The 20,140-nt window shown below is 35.1% G+C and overlaps 1 protein-coding gene and 1 long non-coding RNA gene across 3 annotated transcripts in view; one reads left to right on the top strand and one right to left on the bottom strand.

Moving 5' to 3' along the window:
- The window catches only part of LOC126874980 (putative fatty acyl-CoA reductase CG5065), a 672,215-nt gene that overhangs the window by 173,973 nt on the left and 478,102 nt on the right, over positions 1–20,140 (bottom strand). The window contains exons 1-8 of one of the 2 annotated variants that reach the window (XM_050637560.1): positions 9,386–9,486; positions 3,867–4,151; positions 3,447–3,763; positions 3,100–3,347; positions 2,703–2,886; positions 2,243–2,428; positions 1,895–2,149; positions 1,664–1,823 (exon numbers count right to left, since the gene is read on the bottom strand). In XM_050637560.1, the coding sequence (XP_050493517.1) occupies positions 1,745–1,823; positions 1,895–2,149; positions 2,243–2,428; positions 2,703–2,886; positions 3,100–3,347; positions 3,447–3,763; positions 3,867–4,112 (1,515 nt within the window). In that variant the 5' untranslated portion in view covers positions 4,113–4,151; positions 9,386–9,486 and the 3' untranslated portion in view covers positions 1,664–1,744. Of the gene's footprint in view, positions 1–1,663; positions 1,824–1,894; positions 2,150–2,242; positions 2,429–2,702; positions 2,887–3,099; positions 3,348–3,446; positions 3,764–3,866; positions 4,152–9,385; positions 9,487–20,140 lie in introns of those variants that run through there. The other variant, XM_050637559.1, reaches the window with a different exon arrangement.
- LOC126875038 (uncharacterized) overlaps positions 1–20,140 on the top strand; it is a 139,063-nt gene that overhangs the window by 102,082 nt on the left and 16,841 nt on the right. The gene's annotated exons all lie outside the window — the stretch shown is intronic.

The following is a 20,140-nucleotide window of genomic DNA, read 5'->3' as shown; positions in this document are numbered from 1 at the left end:
GTCTCTATCCTTATAAGCCGCGTACTTAATGTATTGTTGTAACTAAGTCTTACATAACGTGGTTGGAGTGAATTGTGATTTATGTTAATTCAGTGCGTGTTACATTGTGATTGCTGAATTCACAATGAAGGTTCATTAAAACAAAGTTAATAGTTGTGTTATGACTCAACTATATTTTATTTTCACCAACCAACCCTAAAAATTACGTGACAAGAGCATAGTTGTCGTCAAGCAGCGAGCTCTAGAAACGTCGATTTTTGACCGTTACGTTTTTCACACAAGAAGAGGCATACGTGATCATAGGCGCGAGCGGTGGCGTGACCCGAGCATAGTGGGGGTCGTCTTCCAAATGAGACAAAGGAATAATCGAAAGGCGATCGGTTCCTTCTGACGAGTCAAATGTGACACATCGACAAATCTGACGAGCAAACGAATTTATCTAGAGATATCGTAAAGTTGAGTCAACTTTATGTAATATATTCATCATATTATTATAAAATATATCATTTTATGTTAACCTGTTAATACAGTGTTACATTCATTAGACCACCTCTGTTGTCTTAACCGAAACAGGGGAACGACTATTTCGCGGCGTCGATTATCGTAGCGAGAATTTACGCCTCTCGCTGACGCGTTTTTCTAGCTACCGCGTCTCTCCGCGAACGGTCGTAACAATCACTGTATATTGCGATATTCACATACATACACATGAAATGAAAACCAATATGATATTTAAATTTAACTTAAATAAAAAACTCCCTACTACTTATTATGTGAAATAATATTTTATCCAGCATGAATGTCACATCTAGTTTCTATTTCGTTGAATGTATTGTAGTATCGGGGAGAAGGGCCTAAGAAACGTCGAGCTAACTACAGACAATGTCGCGAGAGCCGAGGCGCTGTCGGCTCCATCAATGCATTACCGGGTCTTTCAGGTAAATAGCTTTGCCGAAAAGACCTACGTGACCCTGGCTACGAGCGTCTGTAGAACACGTGTGCGGTGGGCCCAGCAAAAGACAATAGAATGCTACAACGGCCAGAGAGTCAGTCGAGAAGCAGAGTGCGAGTTGAGCGGATACGGAGTGTGAGTCGGCGTGCGACGATATTGTAGTCGGTCCTTTTGTTATTGAATATCACTCATTAAAATACCTTAAACTTTGAACTCTACCATCATCACTTGTCCTTACTCTAAGAAACCACCACTACTACTAAAACTAGTTACTACAGTATCATATACTTTAACGCTGACTGGTCAAACAACTACGAAGTTCATGAGCAAACAACTTGAGAACCAAAGTGGGCCTTTAGAGCAAATGAAGCATTCTTAAAAAAGTTTTACTTTACAACTATCTTATTTTAAAATATATTTATTTTCTATCATGATTGTTTATTGCTCAGTAGACTTTTCAATGATAAATTATTATTGTCAATGAATAACTATCTCGTAATTTTTGTTTGGTGAAGGATGATAGAGGATTTTGTCATTATAATGTTGTCCTTATAATGGAAAAACGTACATATTCAGTGAGCAGATGAATTGCTTACAGCTCTGAAGTCATGTGCGTATAAATAACTGCATTCTTATTACAATTTTATAGAAAAAATAAATAATGTCATAAATGGATTTATTAGGAAAGGAGACGAATGAAAAGACAAAATGAAAAGGATGATAAATTCCTTCTTCATAAAATTGTATTTATATTGTCTTTGGTTTAAAGATAAAAAAGTAACGTTCAAGTAGTCAGTATACAAAATATAACATTATCCATAACAAAATTATTATACTGGATATTTTGGTGATCTGATGTATCCAGTACAACCTGAAATAATCAAAAATATATGTATTTATATTAGTTCCTATTTTTTTATACGAAGATACTTTTATACGCACCTTGCTAATCGTTGTCGGGCTGTTGGCTGAAACTCTTGTTTTAGAATAAATTTCTTAATTCCCATCAGGTAAATTGCAACATACTTCTCCCAATCCATATCCCGTAAATCTAGTTTGACCATATCGCTGTCGTTCAACATTTTTACTTTCCTCACTAAGTCGGAACAGTTATCTCTTTGGAAAGCCCATTCGTGCGTGGTGAAATATGTTACCGATGTGAACAGCTTATGACCATTTTTGAGAAGTTTCATCATTCTGAAATATCATTTTTAATTATTATTATAGATGAACACAAAGATTGTCCCAGAAAGATTGTCCTCGTTATTCAAGGATCGATAGAATACTCACATTGGTTTACTACCTCGGAGTCTTAAAAAGATGTCTATGACGAAAGCAGGCAAAATATACGGGATTACACTCAGGACGTTGTAAATATATCTATTAGCTATCATTGGACAACCCGGGTACCATAGTGTATCGTTCAGTGGCGTTTCTCTGCTATACTTCAACACGAGCTGTTGCAACTGACCCCACCTTGACAATTGGAACATTTACGTTATTACAATTATTGCAATTATGCTTCAAGCACAGTTCACTGTCATCTGTGTATCTCGGGAAATATTATGTAATTTAGATAAATATTATGGTATGTCACTACTTTTTTAAATTGAAGTATTGAGAGAAAAAGTGGACTTTTGTTTTCTACGTTTGTTTGCGAATTGTCTACACTACTTAAGTAAACTGATTTTTTTGGAATACTGTAACAATCGAATTACATGAGTTGAAAAAGATTCGTAATAAATTTTACTTAAAAGAGTTAGCGTTACTCGTGCAGTTGTAAACTTTAACTTCGTGACCACGTTGTTGCGTGACATGCCATGCAGTACATATTATCGTGTCAACTACGAAATCGACGGGCACTACATCTAATCTTGCATCTTTCCTACCCCATATTGCTGTTGCACATCCTCTACTGACTAGCAGAAGGATACCTGGTAACATTAAATTGGTTTAGAAATTATTTGTGATTTTCGGTTGGCAGAAATGTAACACTAAATAGATTGGACTAATAGATTGGAACTATAATAATGATGATTTAGGGGAAATCCTCTCATTTAGCTTCCCAAAAACCAACAGATTAACTCCACTTTCTAAAATGTGAGGAGTGTTGAACATTTATCATTAAAAAAGATTTATGAAAATACCTGTTATTGCAGAAATATTCTCTAGCCAACCAGGGCATGGTTCTTCCAAAGAGGCACCAATTATGCTTGGCCGCACTATCGCAACTGGCAGATCTTTACACTTGCTTGCTACAATCTGCTCTGCTAAATTCTTACTGAATGTGTATGTGTTTGGATAAGTTTTTAAAATCTTTTTTTCTATTTGGTTGATCGACGTTTTGTCGAATTTATCACACATATCGATCACCTCTGAAGGGTTCAAGCTCGTGCTGAAAAGTCAATAATAAGTGAACATATTCTTCACACTATCATTACAAATATTATATTCGTAAACTATGGAACAACGTTTGTGCATAACGTATCCTTACGTATAAACTCTTTCCTCGATCTCATGTAGATTAGCATTACTAAAAGCTGTGCTAACGTGGACGAAGCTAATCGGATGCTTTAGTTCGCTCCAAAGCTCGATGACACGAGCGGTACCTTTCGTATTCACATTAACAGCCACGTGTAACGGCTCGTTGAATATCACAGTGGCCGCGGCGTGAAACACTATATTTACTTTCTCTAACAACAGATTTCTATCTTCTCGCGAAAGACCTAAATCCGACAGACTCACGTCTCCTTTGACGGGGTAAACTTTGCTCAAAACTGAGGGATGTTTCACTTTAATGTTATCGTAAATCTGAAAACGAAAAAATACCAGCTCAGTTCCAGGAAAGAAATTTAATCAATTTGGCTCCTGACAAGCATAAATATTGAAAGAAACAAGAATAATATTTACGAACGGGATCATCTATGAGCTTCTTAAATCGTTGTTCTATCGTTTCGGTAGTTTTTGGACGAATTAGTATAAAAATGGCAGCAATGCGAGGACACATGCGGATCAGTTTTTCCAGGAGACCTTTTCCAACGAAACCGGTTGTTCCAGTCAGAAGAATCCCACTACCGGCGTAGAACTCTTCGAGAGTATTCGTCTTATTCAACCCTTTATTGATCCCATTTTTATTCCTTTCTTTATTGATTGTATTCATGTTTCAGGATCTCCACACTTGTTGTCCTTATATTTGCCACTGATTTATCAAATAGTTAGTCGAAAAGTTTTTAAGATAATGTACAAAATTTGTTATAGTTGTAATCTTCAGCTTAAACAATCTTTTTTGTACTTTCCATCAGCTCATTTATTTTTTGTTTTATTTGTATATATGTGGATATTATCGTATACAGTGAGCGCTAATTTGTGTGAAAAATGTGCATGCTCCGTGAAAGACAGTGTTCGCCCACATATAGTAGCACTTCGAGAATACTTAATGCGTATGTGATTTTTCTGTGCACCCATGGACGAGACGAACACGGCGTGCATGTTAAATCTGTATAAATATTGTTTATATATGCTGTTATTCATTAATTATGTATGAAGCAGGAGCATTCACATTTTCGATATGTCAATATAGATTTCAATAAGTAAACAGGTTTAATCTATTATCGATGATTTTTCTTAGAAAACATAACTCAGAATGGGTTGCGATTTCGAATGTCACAATCTCCTTTGCTACGACGTCGCTACGAGGTAAGCTGGCGCTCACGATTTGTTCGATTGAGGTCTCGCGCTCCACACGAGCCATAACGTGATACGTCTTAACTCGAGAATACCACGAGCCACAACTCTAGGCATATGGAATTAAAAATGAAATACTTAAAAGGAATAAAAGATACGACGCATATAAATACTTCAATATTACAATAAATTAATAAACATATACACAACTTTATTATTGAACAAAATTAAAATCTAAGAATATCGAAATAGATACAGGGAAGAATGAGACGTCCACTGACACGTACCCTCAATACGCAGCATAATAAGCAGATAATGGAAGATATGACGCTATGACCTTCTCATACAACATCAACAGCTACAAACAACTAGCACGCGCCAAAAGATCAAGTACCGACATCAGCAAGCTAACCACGTGTTCAGCAAAGTACGACCTATCATCAGCAGAAACTAATACTGTAAAAACAATGCAGCAACAAGGATTAGTAAAAAAAAAGGGAAACTTGAATAATACTTCCACGAAAACCATATCAGTTGCAATCCTCATATTTCTGGAAGGATACAAACAGAACCGAAGTATACAGCGCCCGCAGAAGTAATCACGTACCGAAACTCCGCGCTGTCATTGAATAATCACGTGACAATTATCCCATGATAGTCTTAGTATAAATAAGGCTAGTCACGTAAGGACAGGGCAGTTTAGTAAACATTTGTAAATAGGGCAGTTCACTTGAAATTTCGTCAAGGTACAGTTCAGTTAAAAAATTTGTAGAGAGTTCAGTCAGTTGAGTTCAGTTATTCCGTTCAGTTATAGAGTTCAGTCAAGTTAATTGAAATTTTGTCAAGAGTCGGTTAAAAATGTATCGAGAGTTAATATCAAGTTCAAAAGAAACAGCAGTCTTTGCGAAGCCGAGAATTGTTTTACTATAGTCTTTGAGTTATGTCAGGAAGTACAACCGAGTAATTATTAATCGTCAACCATTAATACAGCCAATTTTCCAACAACTACACTAACCTAGTACGATAGTCCGAGAGTGCGATTAATAACACATATAAGCAAGGTGAGAAACTAAACATTATAATATCTCCTTGTTCGGATTTCGGACTTGCACCACATTTACTACTCGAATAAAATTATACATTGACTATTATTGTCAACAATCAAGAAGATACTGAGAGTGTTCATTTGTTCCAAGAAAACCTTAATTCTCTCCGTGCTAGTACTCCTGCACATAGCGGCTATGGCAGAATAGGAATTTTATTTATGAATTGTATTGATACGCTAGTTAACGCTGTATATACGGTTACATTAACGTATTAGAACATCGGGGATACTGCAGTTTGGAATCTGAGAATAGTGTCGCTCTTTAGAAGGGTGCGACAAGATTTTGAAACCTTTCTATTCAGTCGTTTGCCTTATTTCAAAAATTAACGAACGAGAATCGAACTGATCGAAACAGTTTAACGACTATTTCTGGTGGTAGCAACTACTGTTTTAATTTTGATATAATTCGAGAAACCCCAGAATCGACATGTAGAATTACACATAACGGTTATGAACACCGAAGATCAAGACCAGACCGTAACATTGTATACAGTAGAATGTTAATAGCGTTCACAATTCGTGATATCAACCGATCAGTTGCAACCTGACTGATCGCCAATTACTTGAGAATTCGCATCATATTGTGCACATATTTTGTTACGCCGGGCGACCCTCTGCCTGACCCAGGTCACACACCGCGGGCCAGACGGACATCAGATGTCCGCTCTTCCGTACGGCGTACCCTCAATAGCCTTAAGTATCTTCCATAAATCTCAGGAATTTCCTACTAGAGGTCCTTCAAACCAAACAAACGTCTGTTTCCGAAGAATTTCTAAAGACTCTTGTCTACCACGGCTTGACAAGGGAAAGTTAGTTTTTCTCACGTATGCTGCAACTTTCCTCCCACTAACCACTTTCTCTCGAGGGCGGTTAAGACCCTTCGTTTAACCAATTAACAACGAAGCCTATTCCCTCACTCTCCTAACTAAAATCGTCACCAACAAATCCGATGGTCCCGTGCGCTAGACACACCTATCATTAGCTTTCCTCCGACACAGCATCGTCGCTCAACTTCACTTCTTCTACATCGTTGGAAAAGTAAACTACTAAGTCTAACGCTGATGCCTATCGTGGCAGTCTAAGCATAACGCGAGAGTCGGTTCTCGGCATTGTCGAGCATACATCTTCTCTCCTAAATATATTATAGTACTACGTCCACTAATACACTAAATCCAATTATAAGAGCCCTGCTCTAACGTACATATCTATCTTATCTTCGTGCGATAAGTGATTATCTATTTATCTATGCTCAACAGTGTACTCTAAGTGTTGGAAATATATAATTTATAATTCTGTGAATCACAGTGTTATACAAACTCAATCACCCCTATTATCTCAACGGAAATCAGGGGATCGATCAAGTCGTGGTGTCGATTGTTATAATCGTAACGGGAATTTACGACTCCCGTTGATGTCTCTCCTAGCGACTACGTCTCCCCGCGATTGGTCGAATAAACATATTTTATTAGTGTACGTGCACAATGTATTTTAATGTATCTTTCCTTTATTCAATGAATTCTGATTATAAGACTTTGGTATGAAACTAATAGTACTTTAGCTATCGAAACAAAACAAAATAAAAACTCGAAAGTGGTGTAAATGCAATAGAATTAACAAATATATATAGTGTTGGAAAAATCCACAATCACAGACGATGAATGTATTGATGTAATCAACTTGTTTCCCTGTGAGACAGCAAATGAAATGGTACTTTGAAATATGTATAATTTTATGTGCTAGACTAAGTTAACTGCGCAGTAGTAATACTTGTATGTAAATATGAGTGTGTGGAAGTATGTGTGTGCGCGGCGTCTCGAAAACAGATGAATGTAAACTGTTCAGTCGGATAACAGTCGGGTATAGAAGAAAGTGCTGACACTCGTGCAAGTGTGTATCGATGAATATCTTTGAAATCGTTTATCAAATAAATATATAGCTATTCTAATATAAATTCTAAGAGCAAATTTAGTGTTCCTATACCATTATTTCGGCTATTAAGATCCAAAATTCTCAACAGTAACGAAGAAGTGCCTGCTTATGATGAACCGCGCGTGGCACTAGAGAAGTGGACTCAATGACTCACAGTATAAAAAGAATGTAGTTCTTTGCAGTTAATTATGTCGAAAGAATTATGTGACTTAACAGGCAAGAAGATATGGAATCCATAGATATTTAAAGGAACTGTCAATCAATCTTAATCTATATTTGAATAAATGAAATTTCGTATGAAAATGATTCTTCCATTATCCATTTACATTTTTCCATTTACTTATTTTTATTATTATTCCATTTTTATTATTCCGTTGACAGGTATATTTATACAGAAAGTGATAAATAAAATAAGGGAAGTGTATTTTATTAGGAAGTATACTTCAGTTTATTTGCGTATGTTTCAGTTTATTTTATTAAAAACAAGGGATCTGTACCATTTAACACGTTGATGGCCTCGAAACCTGTATTCGGGTGTCGCTTATTTGACTACTTGCGAAGGATCATTCTAGTTATTTGAAAAGATATTCCAGAGGAAATAATAAAACTATAGAATTATTATAAAAGTAATACGAAAATGGTTTATTACAAAAAATTATTTCGAATGTAAAACGTTAAAGCATTCTATACATAGCTGAGGTTAGTCGGGACAACTTGGACAATAAGTTGTTGTTTTCTTTAAATTCTTTTGTGTCTTTGTTCGGTCCATTCGACGTCTTTTATTTGCATAACATAGTTTGCATGCGCGTCTAATGCTTCTTCCGGAATCAATTTTCCGAACGGCGATATTATGCTGACTCCGTCGAAGATAAGGATTTTTCGTATTTTCAGATAACCCTAATAACTTTGCGGCTAATAACTCTCTAAATATTCTAATATTTATATCCTTCCTTGTTGCAATTTTGTAAACCGTCAAAGTGTTTACAACAGAAATTCCCAGAAGGAGTTGAACGCCAAGTTTTTTGTACCATTTGATTCCTTTTCTAATTTTGGTGGCATAAGAGACCATTTGGTCGAAATAATCTATACCACACTTTACTTCATTATATTCAACAACGGCTAGTGATTTTAATATTGCGAACAAACGAAACGAGAGATCATTCTTGAGACCACCGCTTGAGCGACTTGCATTACTAAAATATCCATGGGAGTACCTAGCAGAGAACGCTTGGTAGTGTGGCACGCATGGCCTAACGGAGATTTCCTTGAAAACACGCGTGACAGTCAACGTGTTAAAATGTAAAATAACTAAAATATTTCGCATGATTAATACAGTCTCCGCGGAGTGTATTTTCAACTTTCATAAACACGAGAATTCGAAGCAAGTCCTAACAGTAACTTGTGAAAAATTGTTCCTAAATTCAACTTTTTCCAGAAAATAGCCAAAGTTTCATGCAACTATCACATAAAGGCAAATGTTACGTTCATCTTTAGTGATTCGTTATAAATTATGCTATACCCACAATAATGAACCATTTTTACTGTGTAAAGTGTAGAATACAAAATAAATATTTAAGAATTCAAAAGCTTCATTTAAAGTATTGTAGTAATTAATGATCCGATGGTATTTTTTAAATATACAATATTGGTAATGATGATTAATAGTTAATAGAAAACACGATTGAATTGTAGTATCATAAGGAATTATCTGTTACCTGTTGCTATTTCCACTCTGTATTCTTTACCAAAGATCAAACAAAAATGCGTCTGCACGATAGTAGATCTTGAAACGTATGTCACAGTACTGTAATGATCACGATGTGGCACTACTCTGGATACTCGTACTTTTAAAAACGCCATCCTACTACTGAAACTGGATAATATTATGCATGATTCGATTAACATTTTTATCTTCAAAACCGAGGAAGAAATAATCTTCCATATAACTTTTAATATAATTTCCAAATTTTAGAGATATAGACTTTTAGAATTTTAGAATTTTAGAATTTTAGAATTTTAGAATTTTAGAATTTTAGAATTTTAGAATTTTAGAATTTTAAAATTTTAGAATTTTAGAATTTTAGAATTTTAGAATTTTAGAATTTTAGAATTTTAGAATTTTAGAATTTTAGAATTTTAGAATTTTAGAATTTTAGAATTTTAGAATTTTAGAATTTTAGAATTTTAGAATTTTAGAATTTTAGAATTTTAGAATTTTAGAATTTTAGAATTTTAGAATTTTAGAATTTTAGAATTTTAGAATTTTAGAATTTTAGAATTTTAGAATTTTAGAATTTTAGAATTTTAGAATTTTAGAATTTTAGAATTTTAGAATTTTAGAATTTTAGAATTTTAGAATTTTAGAATTTTAGAATTTTAGAATTTTAGAATTTTAGAATTTTAGAATTTTAGAATTTTAGAATTTTAGAATTTTAGAATTTTAGAATTTTAGAATTTTAGAATTTTAGAATTTTAGAATTTTAGAATTTTAGAATTTTAGAATTTTAGAATTTTAGAATTTTAGAATTTTAGAATTTTAGAATTTTAGAATTTTAGAATTTTAGAATTTTAGAATTTTAGAATTTTAGAATTTTAGAATTTTAGAATTTTAGAATTTTAGAATTTTAGAATTTTAGAATTTTAGAATTTTAGAATTTTAGAATTTTAGAATTTTAGAATTTTAGAATTTTAGAATTTTAGAATTTTAGAATTTTAGAATTTTAGAATTTTAGAATTTTAGAATTTTAGAATTTTAGAATTTTAGAATTTTAGAATTTTAGAATTTTAGAATTTTAGAATTTTAGAATTTTAGAATTTTAGAATTTTAGAATTTTAGAATTTTAGAATTTTAGAATTTTAGAATTTTAGAATTTTAGAATTTTAGAATTTTAGAATTTTAGAATTTTAGAATTTTAGAATTTTAGAATTTTAGAATTTTAGAATTTTAGAATTTTAGAATTTTAGAATTTTAGAATTTTAGAATTTTAGAATTGTAGAATTGTAGAATTGTAGAATTTTAGGATTTTAGAATTTTAAGAATTTTACAATTTTACAGTTTTACGATTTTATAATTATTATTTCACATAACTTTTCATTGATTAACATAAAGGCAAATAGTTGAATTGCACATTCCATCTCATATTACGAACGATCCATTCTGCTAAAGTTAGAGAACACCAATTAGAATTATGGTCGAACGCCGTTCAGTAAGAAACTTTTAGCAAATAAAAAATATGTACATATCCTTTCAAGTCTCCGAAATAATATAAAAAAAATGGTTCGATACCAGCTCCTGTTGTGAAAATATTAATATCTAACTAATGCTGAAAGTATATGTGCGACATATATTCGCGCAATTAATGCTTCGTAGAATAGAATGTATTTAAAGCACAATTTCATCGTGATGTAAGAAAATCCAAAGCACAATACTACTGATACTAATTATTAGCGTGGATTTTGTATCAAGTTAGAAAACGCTTAAAAATAGCCCCGCAATATGAGCATTATTGAAAATATATAAATAAAATAAATAAAAATATAAATGAAGGTATTGATTCAGCATATTTCGTCATGAAATTATTTAAAGAAGGCTTTCCTAGAAAAATGAAAAAGTATTTTAAGTAGAATACTCATCAATCAGGTAAATTCAATGTCATGATAGTTGCAAGCCATAATGGTATCAAAAGGAAACTTTATTATCAGGAAAAGGTCGCGAATAGTGGGACTCAGATTTTGATAAAACTTGAGACTAGTAGAGCGGCGCAAAATACTAAACACGTATCCTGTTTTAGTTGCCGTAACCCAAGTTTATGAGGTATAATCACCCTGTAAAGTTCAACTCCTAAAAGATTGTCTGGGATACAGTTAAAGTAGACAAATATTTGCGAATAAAAGTTTCAGTGTATTGAACGAGAATATTACAGTTAATAAGAAATTTTCAAAAGTGTTTAAGGAGATTACGTCAGTCATGTCTATTTGAAAAATACGGCATCAATGCACATGACAAAAAAGTTACATTTTTTGTCAAAGATGCTACTATACATTATACATACATACATATATATATATATATATATATATATATATATATATATATATATATATATATGTTTTCCTAACTAGTTAATGTTAATATCTTTTTTATATTCCGACGTGTCGTTTTTTTTTTATTACGACGGCAGACATTAGCGTCGCCAGTGATCAATGCTACAACCATCTTAATAGATGACTCGACAATAGTAGTGACCATCAATGCTATAATTCGAGAATGTTTAGTGAAACTAATAAGCATTACGATTTTTACACATCGATTTCTCTTAAAATTTATATATTACATACATTTCTAATTTTATTGTGTGCGAAGTTCAGTGATGTCGAATTTGAAGAACCAGGTGCTGCATGAGAAGCGGGTCTGTATTCTGTTAGCAATAATACACACGTTTCATTGGAAAATTGGTCAACTAGTCGACTATGACGTGAATCGTGAGCAATCGTGTATGGAACAGATAGAGTTTACGCCTTTGCTTTAACTTTGTACAGATTGCCATGAAATTGTAAATGTAAAAACAGCAAATATAATGCACGTGTCATTGATGCCGGCACATAATTCCATTTTTGATTAATTTTTTCGAGTTATAGCATGTAGTCCTTTTGCAAGCCGAAATTGCGCCACTTGTTGATTGAGGTATTATTTTCTTTACACTTACTCTCGGCACACCCTGCACGATATGCATATGTACTAAATATTACGCAATATTTTAATAAATTTCATGAATGATGAATCTGGAAGGACGCAGCATTGAATGCGCAGGTAGCGGATGAGAAGTGGTAAACTGGCGGAAAACGACCGGTGAAGGGCAAAAAGAGGGCAAAAGCGAAATTTTATTTAATCACTCTGTTATGTCGTAAGAATGGAAAAAATAATTGGTAAAGGTGTCACCATACTCATGAGTCATATTAATATGCGATTGCATTCGCCGATCAGTGGTTTCTATGTACTAGCTTGACCGACCGTTTTACAGCACGGTGATCGGAAAATGGAGAATACCCCAATCCTTATTTAATAATCACAAATCTGATTACAGATGCACGCTCGCACGAATGTACGTGCACACATGACGTAGAGAATCAGCTTGACGGCCTACTAACGTCAACAATATATCATTTTATCCAAGATCACTCGCATCGGACCGTTCTGTTAAATTATGCTTCTTGTTATACATACGTCGTGACAAAGTGATTAGATAAAATCTCTCTTAAATCTATGAAATGACATATTGAGAAATTCATTCACCCTTTTCTGAAATGAACTATAACGTGGAATTATAAAACAGTTACATCCTCTCCGATTTCGACGACTTTCGAACACGTCATCGCCGGTATGATTCTAAACAACTCTTTCCTATAGATGTAACTGTCGGGCGGCTGTAGTGTCTGAGATATTTGGAAAAAATTATCGATACCGCTACAGCGAATTATATGTGTAATTGTGCGTCCGTGATAGCGTGCGTACTAGGAGTTGTTGGTCGCCCATCCTTTCTTTATAGTATATACAGGGTGTTCAGCTATAAGTGTACAAATACATAAGAGGTGATTCTTGCAGCTAGAATAAGATGAAAAAATCAAGAGCAAAAAAATTGTGTTTTCGGCTTTGTCCTTTAATTATTGAAAATTAACCATTTCGCTAATAACGTTAGTTATAGCCGGCGGCCACGAAGTGACTCTTAGAGGCTAAGGCCGCCTATAACCGGCGGTGTCGCGTCGGAGACACAAGATATCACGAAACCGATAGATCGCCGGTGATCTCCTCGCGTCGCAGTTCGAACGTTTCACAAATAAGGTGAAAAAATTGAACTTCGTATAAGATGATGGAAGTTTTATTATATAAATCCAACAGAGTGACGGTTCAAAGTGTAACAACAGAATAAGATTTTGAGCGCTAATTTAGGAGGGTTTTTATATTGAGGTTATAGCCCCTTTGGAGGGGTTATCGTCGAATGTTTATCAGAGGCGGTTATTCAGTTACTGTTTTGATCGATAGTTGTGGCATGCAGGATGTCTCGTCTACTTGATTACTATTTCTGAGCAGGTGGCCTTCTTGAGCGTGTGGCAGCGACGTCGTAAACTAATTTATGCCTAGCAGCGCCTCTTGTGACTTCCGCGCTTTTATACATCGTTTGATTTTTTAATTTTTTTCGACTATCACAGAACAATAGTTAGTTAAGGAAAGTGTTACAAACTTTAGGCAAAAAAAGGTCCCAACAATTTGTATACTGGTCCATTCACTCTCTGAAGGTATTCCTATTTCTTAAAAGTATTATAATTTGCGTTTTATTTTAATAAACTTTTCAGATTCTGCTCTTTTCGAAGTGGTTTCTAAAAATCTGAGAAAGCTACAAGTGTTGAACGTATTAGATGAATCAGAAACTGTTTCGGATAACTGCAGTGAAAAAGATTGAATGTATTAAGTATTACAGATTCTGATGATTCTGAAATAGAAAATAATAACGCGCAAAGGACGATTTTACACAATGTCATGTGGACGACAGAAAAATGTGACCCCAAAATTCATAATTTTACCGTACGAAATTCGAGTACTCAAGCAGACATAAATTATTCATGAAAAATTATAAATTACTTTCAGTCGTTTGTTAGGGAGGAGATAGTAGAGTGTGATGTTGAAAATGCAAACAATTAGTGCCGCCCAAAAAAAGAAAAAAAGATAACAATAATGTAAAAGCTGATACACTGCTCAGTTAATTATATTGTTCCATGGCTATCTCTCTTTTAATGATGAGAAATAAGAAGCTATCATTACCAGAATACTGGAACAAAGATAAGCTCTGGAGAAGCGATATCTATGGCGAAATAATAAGCAGTGGCCGCCACTTATTACTGCTACAAATGTTACATTTTGTGACGATATTGTATCCAATCTCGATCGTCTGCGAAGAATCCGAAACATAATTGGTAAATTACGTGGAACATTTGCAAGTACATTTTACCCTTATCGCAATCTATGTATAGAGAAACGTCTGCTCTTGTACACAGACAAACTGGCATTCAAAAATTCATTACATGGAAAAGAAATAAGATTTGATATGAAATCATTCTTTCTTTGTTCCCGTAAGACTGGTTATATTCAGGATTTCAGTATTTATATGGGGCCTGAAATTAAGATAGAACTCAAACATAAAGATGTTGGTAAATCGGGAAGTGTTGTAATGTCCTTTCTGGAACTCCATTTCGGTAAAGGTCACGCTCTTTACGTAGACAACTGGTATATTAGTCCCGCTTTATTTGGTATATTGCATAAAAATAGTATAAAAACCTGTGTTACCGTTTACACATAGTGAGAAAATCGCAAATTTACCACGAGTATGGAGACTGTTCACAGAAGAATCGTAATGAAAATAACAATGTCCACAGATAAACTACATGTGCATTAAGTATTCTTCACGGATCTACTGACTGTGGCCGTACGTTATTTTGCATAAATCACAAGCGAGTTCCATAAAAACTACTGGTCACTGCATATTACAATATTCGCACACATGCACCTGAAATAGGAAATCCAGAAACATGAGAAAAGCTACAAACAAATTATTTAATCTTATACTCGAAGAATTAATTAAGGTATTATGAAGTATTATGAAGTATCGCGTGATAATACATATCAATGGACAGCTAAATGAAAAATTATGTATATTGCATTAAATAACTCTCTTAAAGTTTTCAGTTTCATGTCTTTTCGACTCAAGCGATGTCTTAAGCAATCAGAGACAAATGTTTTTGTTACGTTACCAGGTAATGAAGTCTTGCGCATTCTTGTGATAAATGATTAGTAAAACAACTGAATGTTGACATTCCAAGCATGTAAAAACAATCAGACAGTATAGCCAATACATCGGTAGATCTATGCCGATCGTCTATCGTACCTTGTAAAGTGTTTTATTGTTGTACATTTTGTTATTTCAAAGTTCGTGTTTTAATTTGTAAGGAATCAACTTTTTAAAAATCATATACATTTTCAATCTGTTGCTAATAATTTATAACAAAAATTATTTTATGAAATGGGCCCTAATTTTATAAAAGTAGCAAAATGACACATAGATGTAAAGAAAATGAAAGTCAAGGTGAATTGTTGTTTGATGATTTATCTAATGCACCAAACAACACTTGCGCCGAAAATGAATTCAGTGATAGCATCAACATTCCTGAATTAAGTGATGCGATTAGACATAGAAGAGGACTGAATAAAAAATATAATGTTTCAAGCGAAAGTAAAGATTCACAATAATTGAAGAATGAACAGATGATGATACTTTTCCACATCTGGAACCTTTTGAAGGAATTTGTTTTACGTCAGCATCATTACAAAGAAACTGCAGTGTGAAGGAAGCTGTTGATTGTATATTTGGCAATGAATTTTTCCAAATTATTTCTGAAGAAACAAGTTGTTATCGTTTACAAAATGTATATAAATATAAGGCTAATTCGAAACAAGGAAAATGGAGGAATGACTCATGTCCAGAAAAATTTGTTCGTTCTTGCTGATCAGTATCTATCATATTACTCAATATTGAGAAAAACAAATAAATGGCCGAAAAAGGTAGTATTATATCTCTCCAACTGCGGCCTGTCCAATGTATTCATGATCTATAATTTTTGTAATAATGAAAAAATGAAATATAATGATTTCCTACTTGCTGTGATGGTATTCTGGACGACGGAAGAAAAATCAGCGGATACAGTTATGGATATGGAACAAAGTATTCCAAATACAGCAAATTATCCACGCATCGACCTACCATATAGACTCTCTGGTAATATGGAACAGTATATATTTGAACCAATAACGGGGAAAGGCAAGAAGTTCCTAACTAAACAATGTAAAGTCTGTTTGTCCAATAGAAAAAAGAGTGAAACAAGATACTGTTGCAAATCGTGTTGAACACCATTGCACAATGGAGTATGCTTTACCAGATATCACACTCAAAAGCATTATTCAAGTTTGTGAAATAAATAATGTTTAAAATGCACTAAATCTTATATAAATGTTGAAAATTGTGGATCTTAATTGCAAAAATAAAAGTAAAGGAACACTAAGGTTGCACCTAGAATTCATATTAAAATAGCTTTAGATTTATTTAATAAACCATTTCCAGGATCTTCGTCAATATACATTTGCACGCGTCTCAGCACTTTCTTTGTCTCACCATCTTCTATACCACAATGCCAACGGAACAGTTACATTCATCTGTTTTTCGAGACGCCGCGCATACACATACTTCCACACACTCGTATTCACATACGTGTGTCTCTACTACGTGGTCAATCCAGTCTAGCACACAAAACTATATGTCGGAGATGAAAGAACACCGGAGCCCTTGAAAATTCGGATAATTCCGCAACATTGTAATCTAGAGTCTACCATTGCTGTAATTAAACAATTGTAGTTATTCAATTCTATTGTAATTGTTCGAGACTTGTGATAATGAGATTGGGCTCGAGGTGACAACTGGTCGCCGAACGTAGCCACGGTCACAGGATGGACGTTTTGCCTGACGGAGGTATGGAGTGGTTGTATGGTTCTCCCTAGAAATGTGGTTGTGGCGGCATACGGCCTCAAGAACGGGCCTAGCCACATGGGATTGTACCTCGGAGGTGTCGATATAATGGGACACACGTTGTATTAATAATCAAACTTCAGGCAGAAACTGCTTAGCAACGGCGATTGGAACTTTCTCGATACTTCCAACGAGTATATAACAAACAAATGCAATCGTACAGCGAAGAAAATTCCCATCAGTTTTTTATTCGTGCGATCGCCTTGGAAAGTGGCACATCGAAAAGTTTATACCGAGTGTCTCAGCAATCGTATTTTGTCCCTAGAATTATTCTACGCATAGTAAAGAGTTATCCCGTTGACCGTGGATTCGTATGAACCCAAGAACATTGTTAATAGCGTTCATTAAACTCATTATTCGTTAAACTTATTATTCGTAAAACATATTATTCGTTAATCTTATTATTCGTTAAACTTATTATTCGTTAATCTTATTAATCGTTAAATTTATTATTCGCAAAACTCAATACTCATTATACTTTGTAAAGGTTCTGTATATACATGTAAATATAATCTCTGCTTCGTAAAACGATGGCTAATCCAAACGAAGAATTGTTACGCGCCCTAAATTCTAATGTTAACCCGACATATACATATCTCAATAATAATAAATATGTCGGGTTGGCACTGGGAATGGGGTTGTGGGCGTCGAATGAATCTTCTCGAGGATTAGCCATTGATACGGTACGCACAGGCGTGGTTTATTACAGTGATAGAATTATTACAGTCTTAACAATTGATCACGGCGGTTCGGCACTCGCGACACTAGTGACGATGCTCTCGGGCTCAATAACGAATCCGCGGTCAACGGGATGACAACAGGACGTAGCCACAAAGTCTAAGTCTGAGAGTGATCACTGATCGCGAAGGCGTTACTCTTGGATCGATGAGATCGCGAGCGAGAATGCCTTTTCCGTCCCGATGATGCCACACAGGAAAACCATAACGGGGTGTGTCCCAGGACACGAGATCATCGGATTCGTCGAGAAAAGCCCCCGCTCAGAAAGTGTTGCTGCTAATTGGTCAATCTCCATATCGGTGGCCAGAAAAGGATGCCAGCCGCCCTCGAGGGAAAGCTGCTAGTGGGAGACGCCGCTCGTTGGAAAAATATGTCTCCCCTGTCTTCCCGTAGTTGGGACAAAGACTGTTTGTCTGTTTGAAGGACTTTAGTTAACAAAACCTTAAGATTTATGACGGGCCCTCGGGCTAGCCGAACATGTGCTGCGGAGACGCATCGACATCTGGCAATCATCTTACTCGAAGAATAGGGTCTGCACGTGGCGAGCCACGGGACAGAAACCGTTGGAATGCCTACTGTCACGTGTCGCCACAAATATCTCTTTTAAGGAGAGCTATAGAATTACTTCATACCTCTGTCAGGCAAAGCGTTCATCCCGTGACCGCGGCTACGTTCGGCGACTGACTGTCGCCTCGAGCCCAAGCTCATTATCACAATTCTCGAATAATTACAATCGGGTTGAATAACTACAATTGTTCAGTTACAGCTATAGTAGACTCTAGGTTACAATGTTGCGGGGTTACCCAAAATTCCAGAGGCTCCGGTGTTCCCTCATCTCCGACAAATAGATGTATAAAATATATAGTAATATTTAAGAACACTTTATGTGAATATAATTCCAAATGCGAATTAAAAATGTGCACATATACATCCTATATCTTGCCAAGCATGCTTCTGGAGCGTTCAAAAATGTGCCCGCCCTACGCAATGTGTTAAAAGAACCTCCTGAGATATCGTGCCTGAGTAATTTCGAGAAAATCATACAAAAAGAGCGTTGATGAAGAATATCGTAAATTCTTCATTGTGAATGAACTCTCCATTATTACCTTGATACGTAACATAATTTAGCGACTTTAAGAATTTGGTAAGAGGGTAGAATAGTTCTGGAAAGACAAAATCATTTCGACATCTAAAGAGAAACGTTAGAAGAATTGTAGAAACATAAAGTTGAAGATAATCGTGGACATAGTTGAACTTCTTTCCTTTATTTACTATATTGTTTGTTATTTAAAAATGTTTTATTTAGTTCTAACGCGAGTGATTTGGATATATTTCGTATATCAATATACCCGTTTAGAGATAATTGGTAGAAAATCAAATGCGACGTTTGCACCAGTGGAGGTATGCCACAAACAAGAGTTATTTATTTATTTTTTTTTTTTGGTAAATTATTTACAATAAATTCTCATTGAGAATTATAAGTCAATTCTTTTGGCGTGGTACTGTAACTTTAATTATAAGAGTTTATAGTATGTTTGCTTCTAGTTGAATCTAATGCTTCAGTCTAAAGGGTATTGTCTTTTTTAGCCTGCGGATCTGATCCGTCGTGCCAAGTAATTGGGTAACTAATGGGTTTTGGTGATTGTTAACTCTTATATTGTATCTGTTTCTGAACTTAGATATTTCTTCTTTAACTTTTTTTTCGTGGAGGAAACCTTCATAGGCGCTCCGCGCCCTCCGGGGAGAGGTGCCGGGTTCGTACCGGCTAAAACCTCTACAGTGGTCACACTGACGATTGGTAGGAGAGCTCCGGGATCCTTCGTCTTCTCCCTGATGGTGCACTCGGAAGTCATCCTTGGTTGGTTGGGCCGTTAGGAGGGACCACTCCTCCTAACGCGACTCTATCTGGGCCGTCGTGCAAGTTCGAGGGAGGGGGGGGGGGGGCAGACCCTCCTCGGCGTGACGGCGCTCTCGATGGATGTCGTCCTCTAACCCTTTCTCTCTCGGCGCGCACCTTTGCGAGCATGACTTGCTTACAGTATGACTTCATACGATCGCTCCGGGGGCTAAACTCTCGCCGATGACGAATCGCAGGACACAGCG

This window comes from Bombus huntii, chromosome 17, assembly GCF_024542735.1.
Source record: "Bombus huntii isolate Logan2020A chromosome 17, iyBomHunt1.1, whole genome shotgun sequence".
In the NCBI taxonomy this organism is placed as follows: Eukaryota; Metazoa; Arthropoda; class Insecta; order Hymenoptera; family Apidae; genus Bombus; species Bombus huntii.
This window is presented reverse-complemented; position numbering and strand designations above follow the sequence as displayed.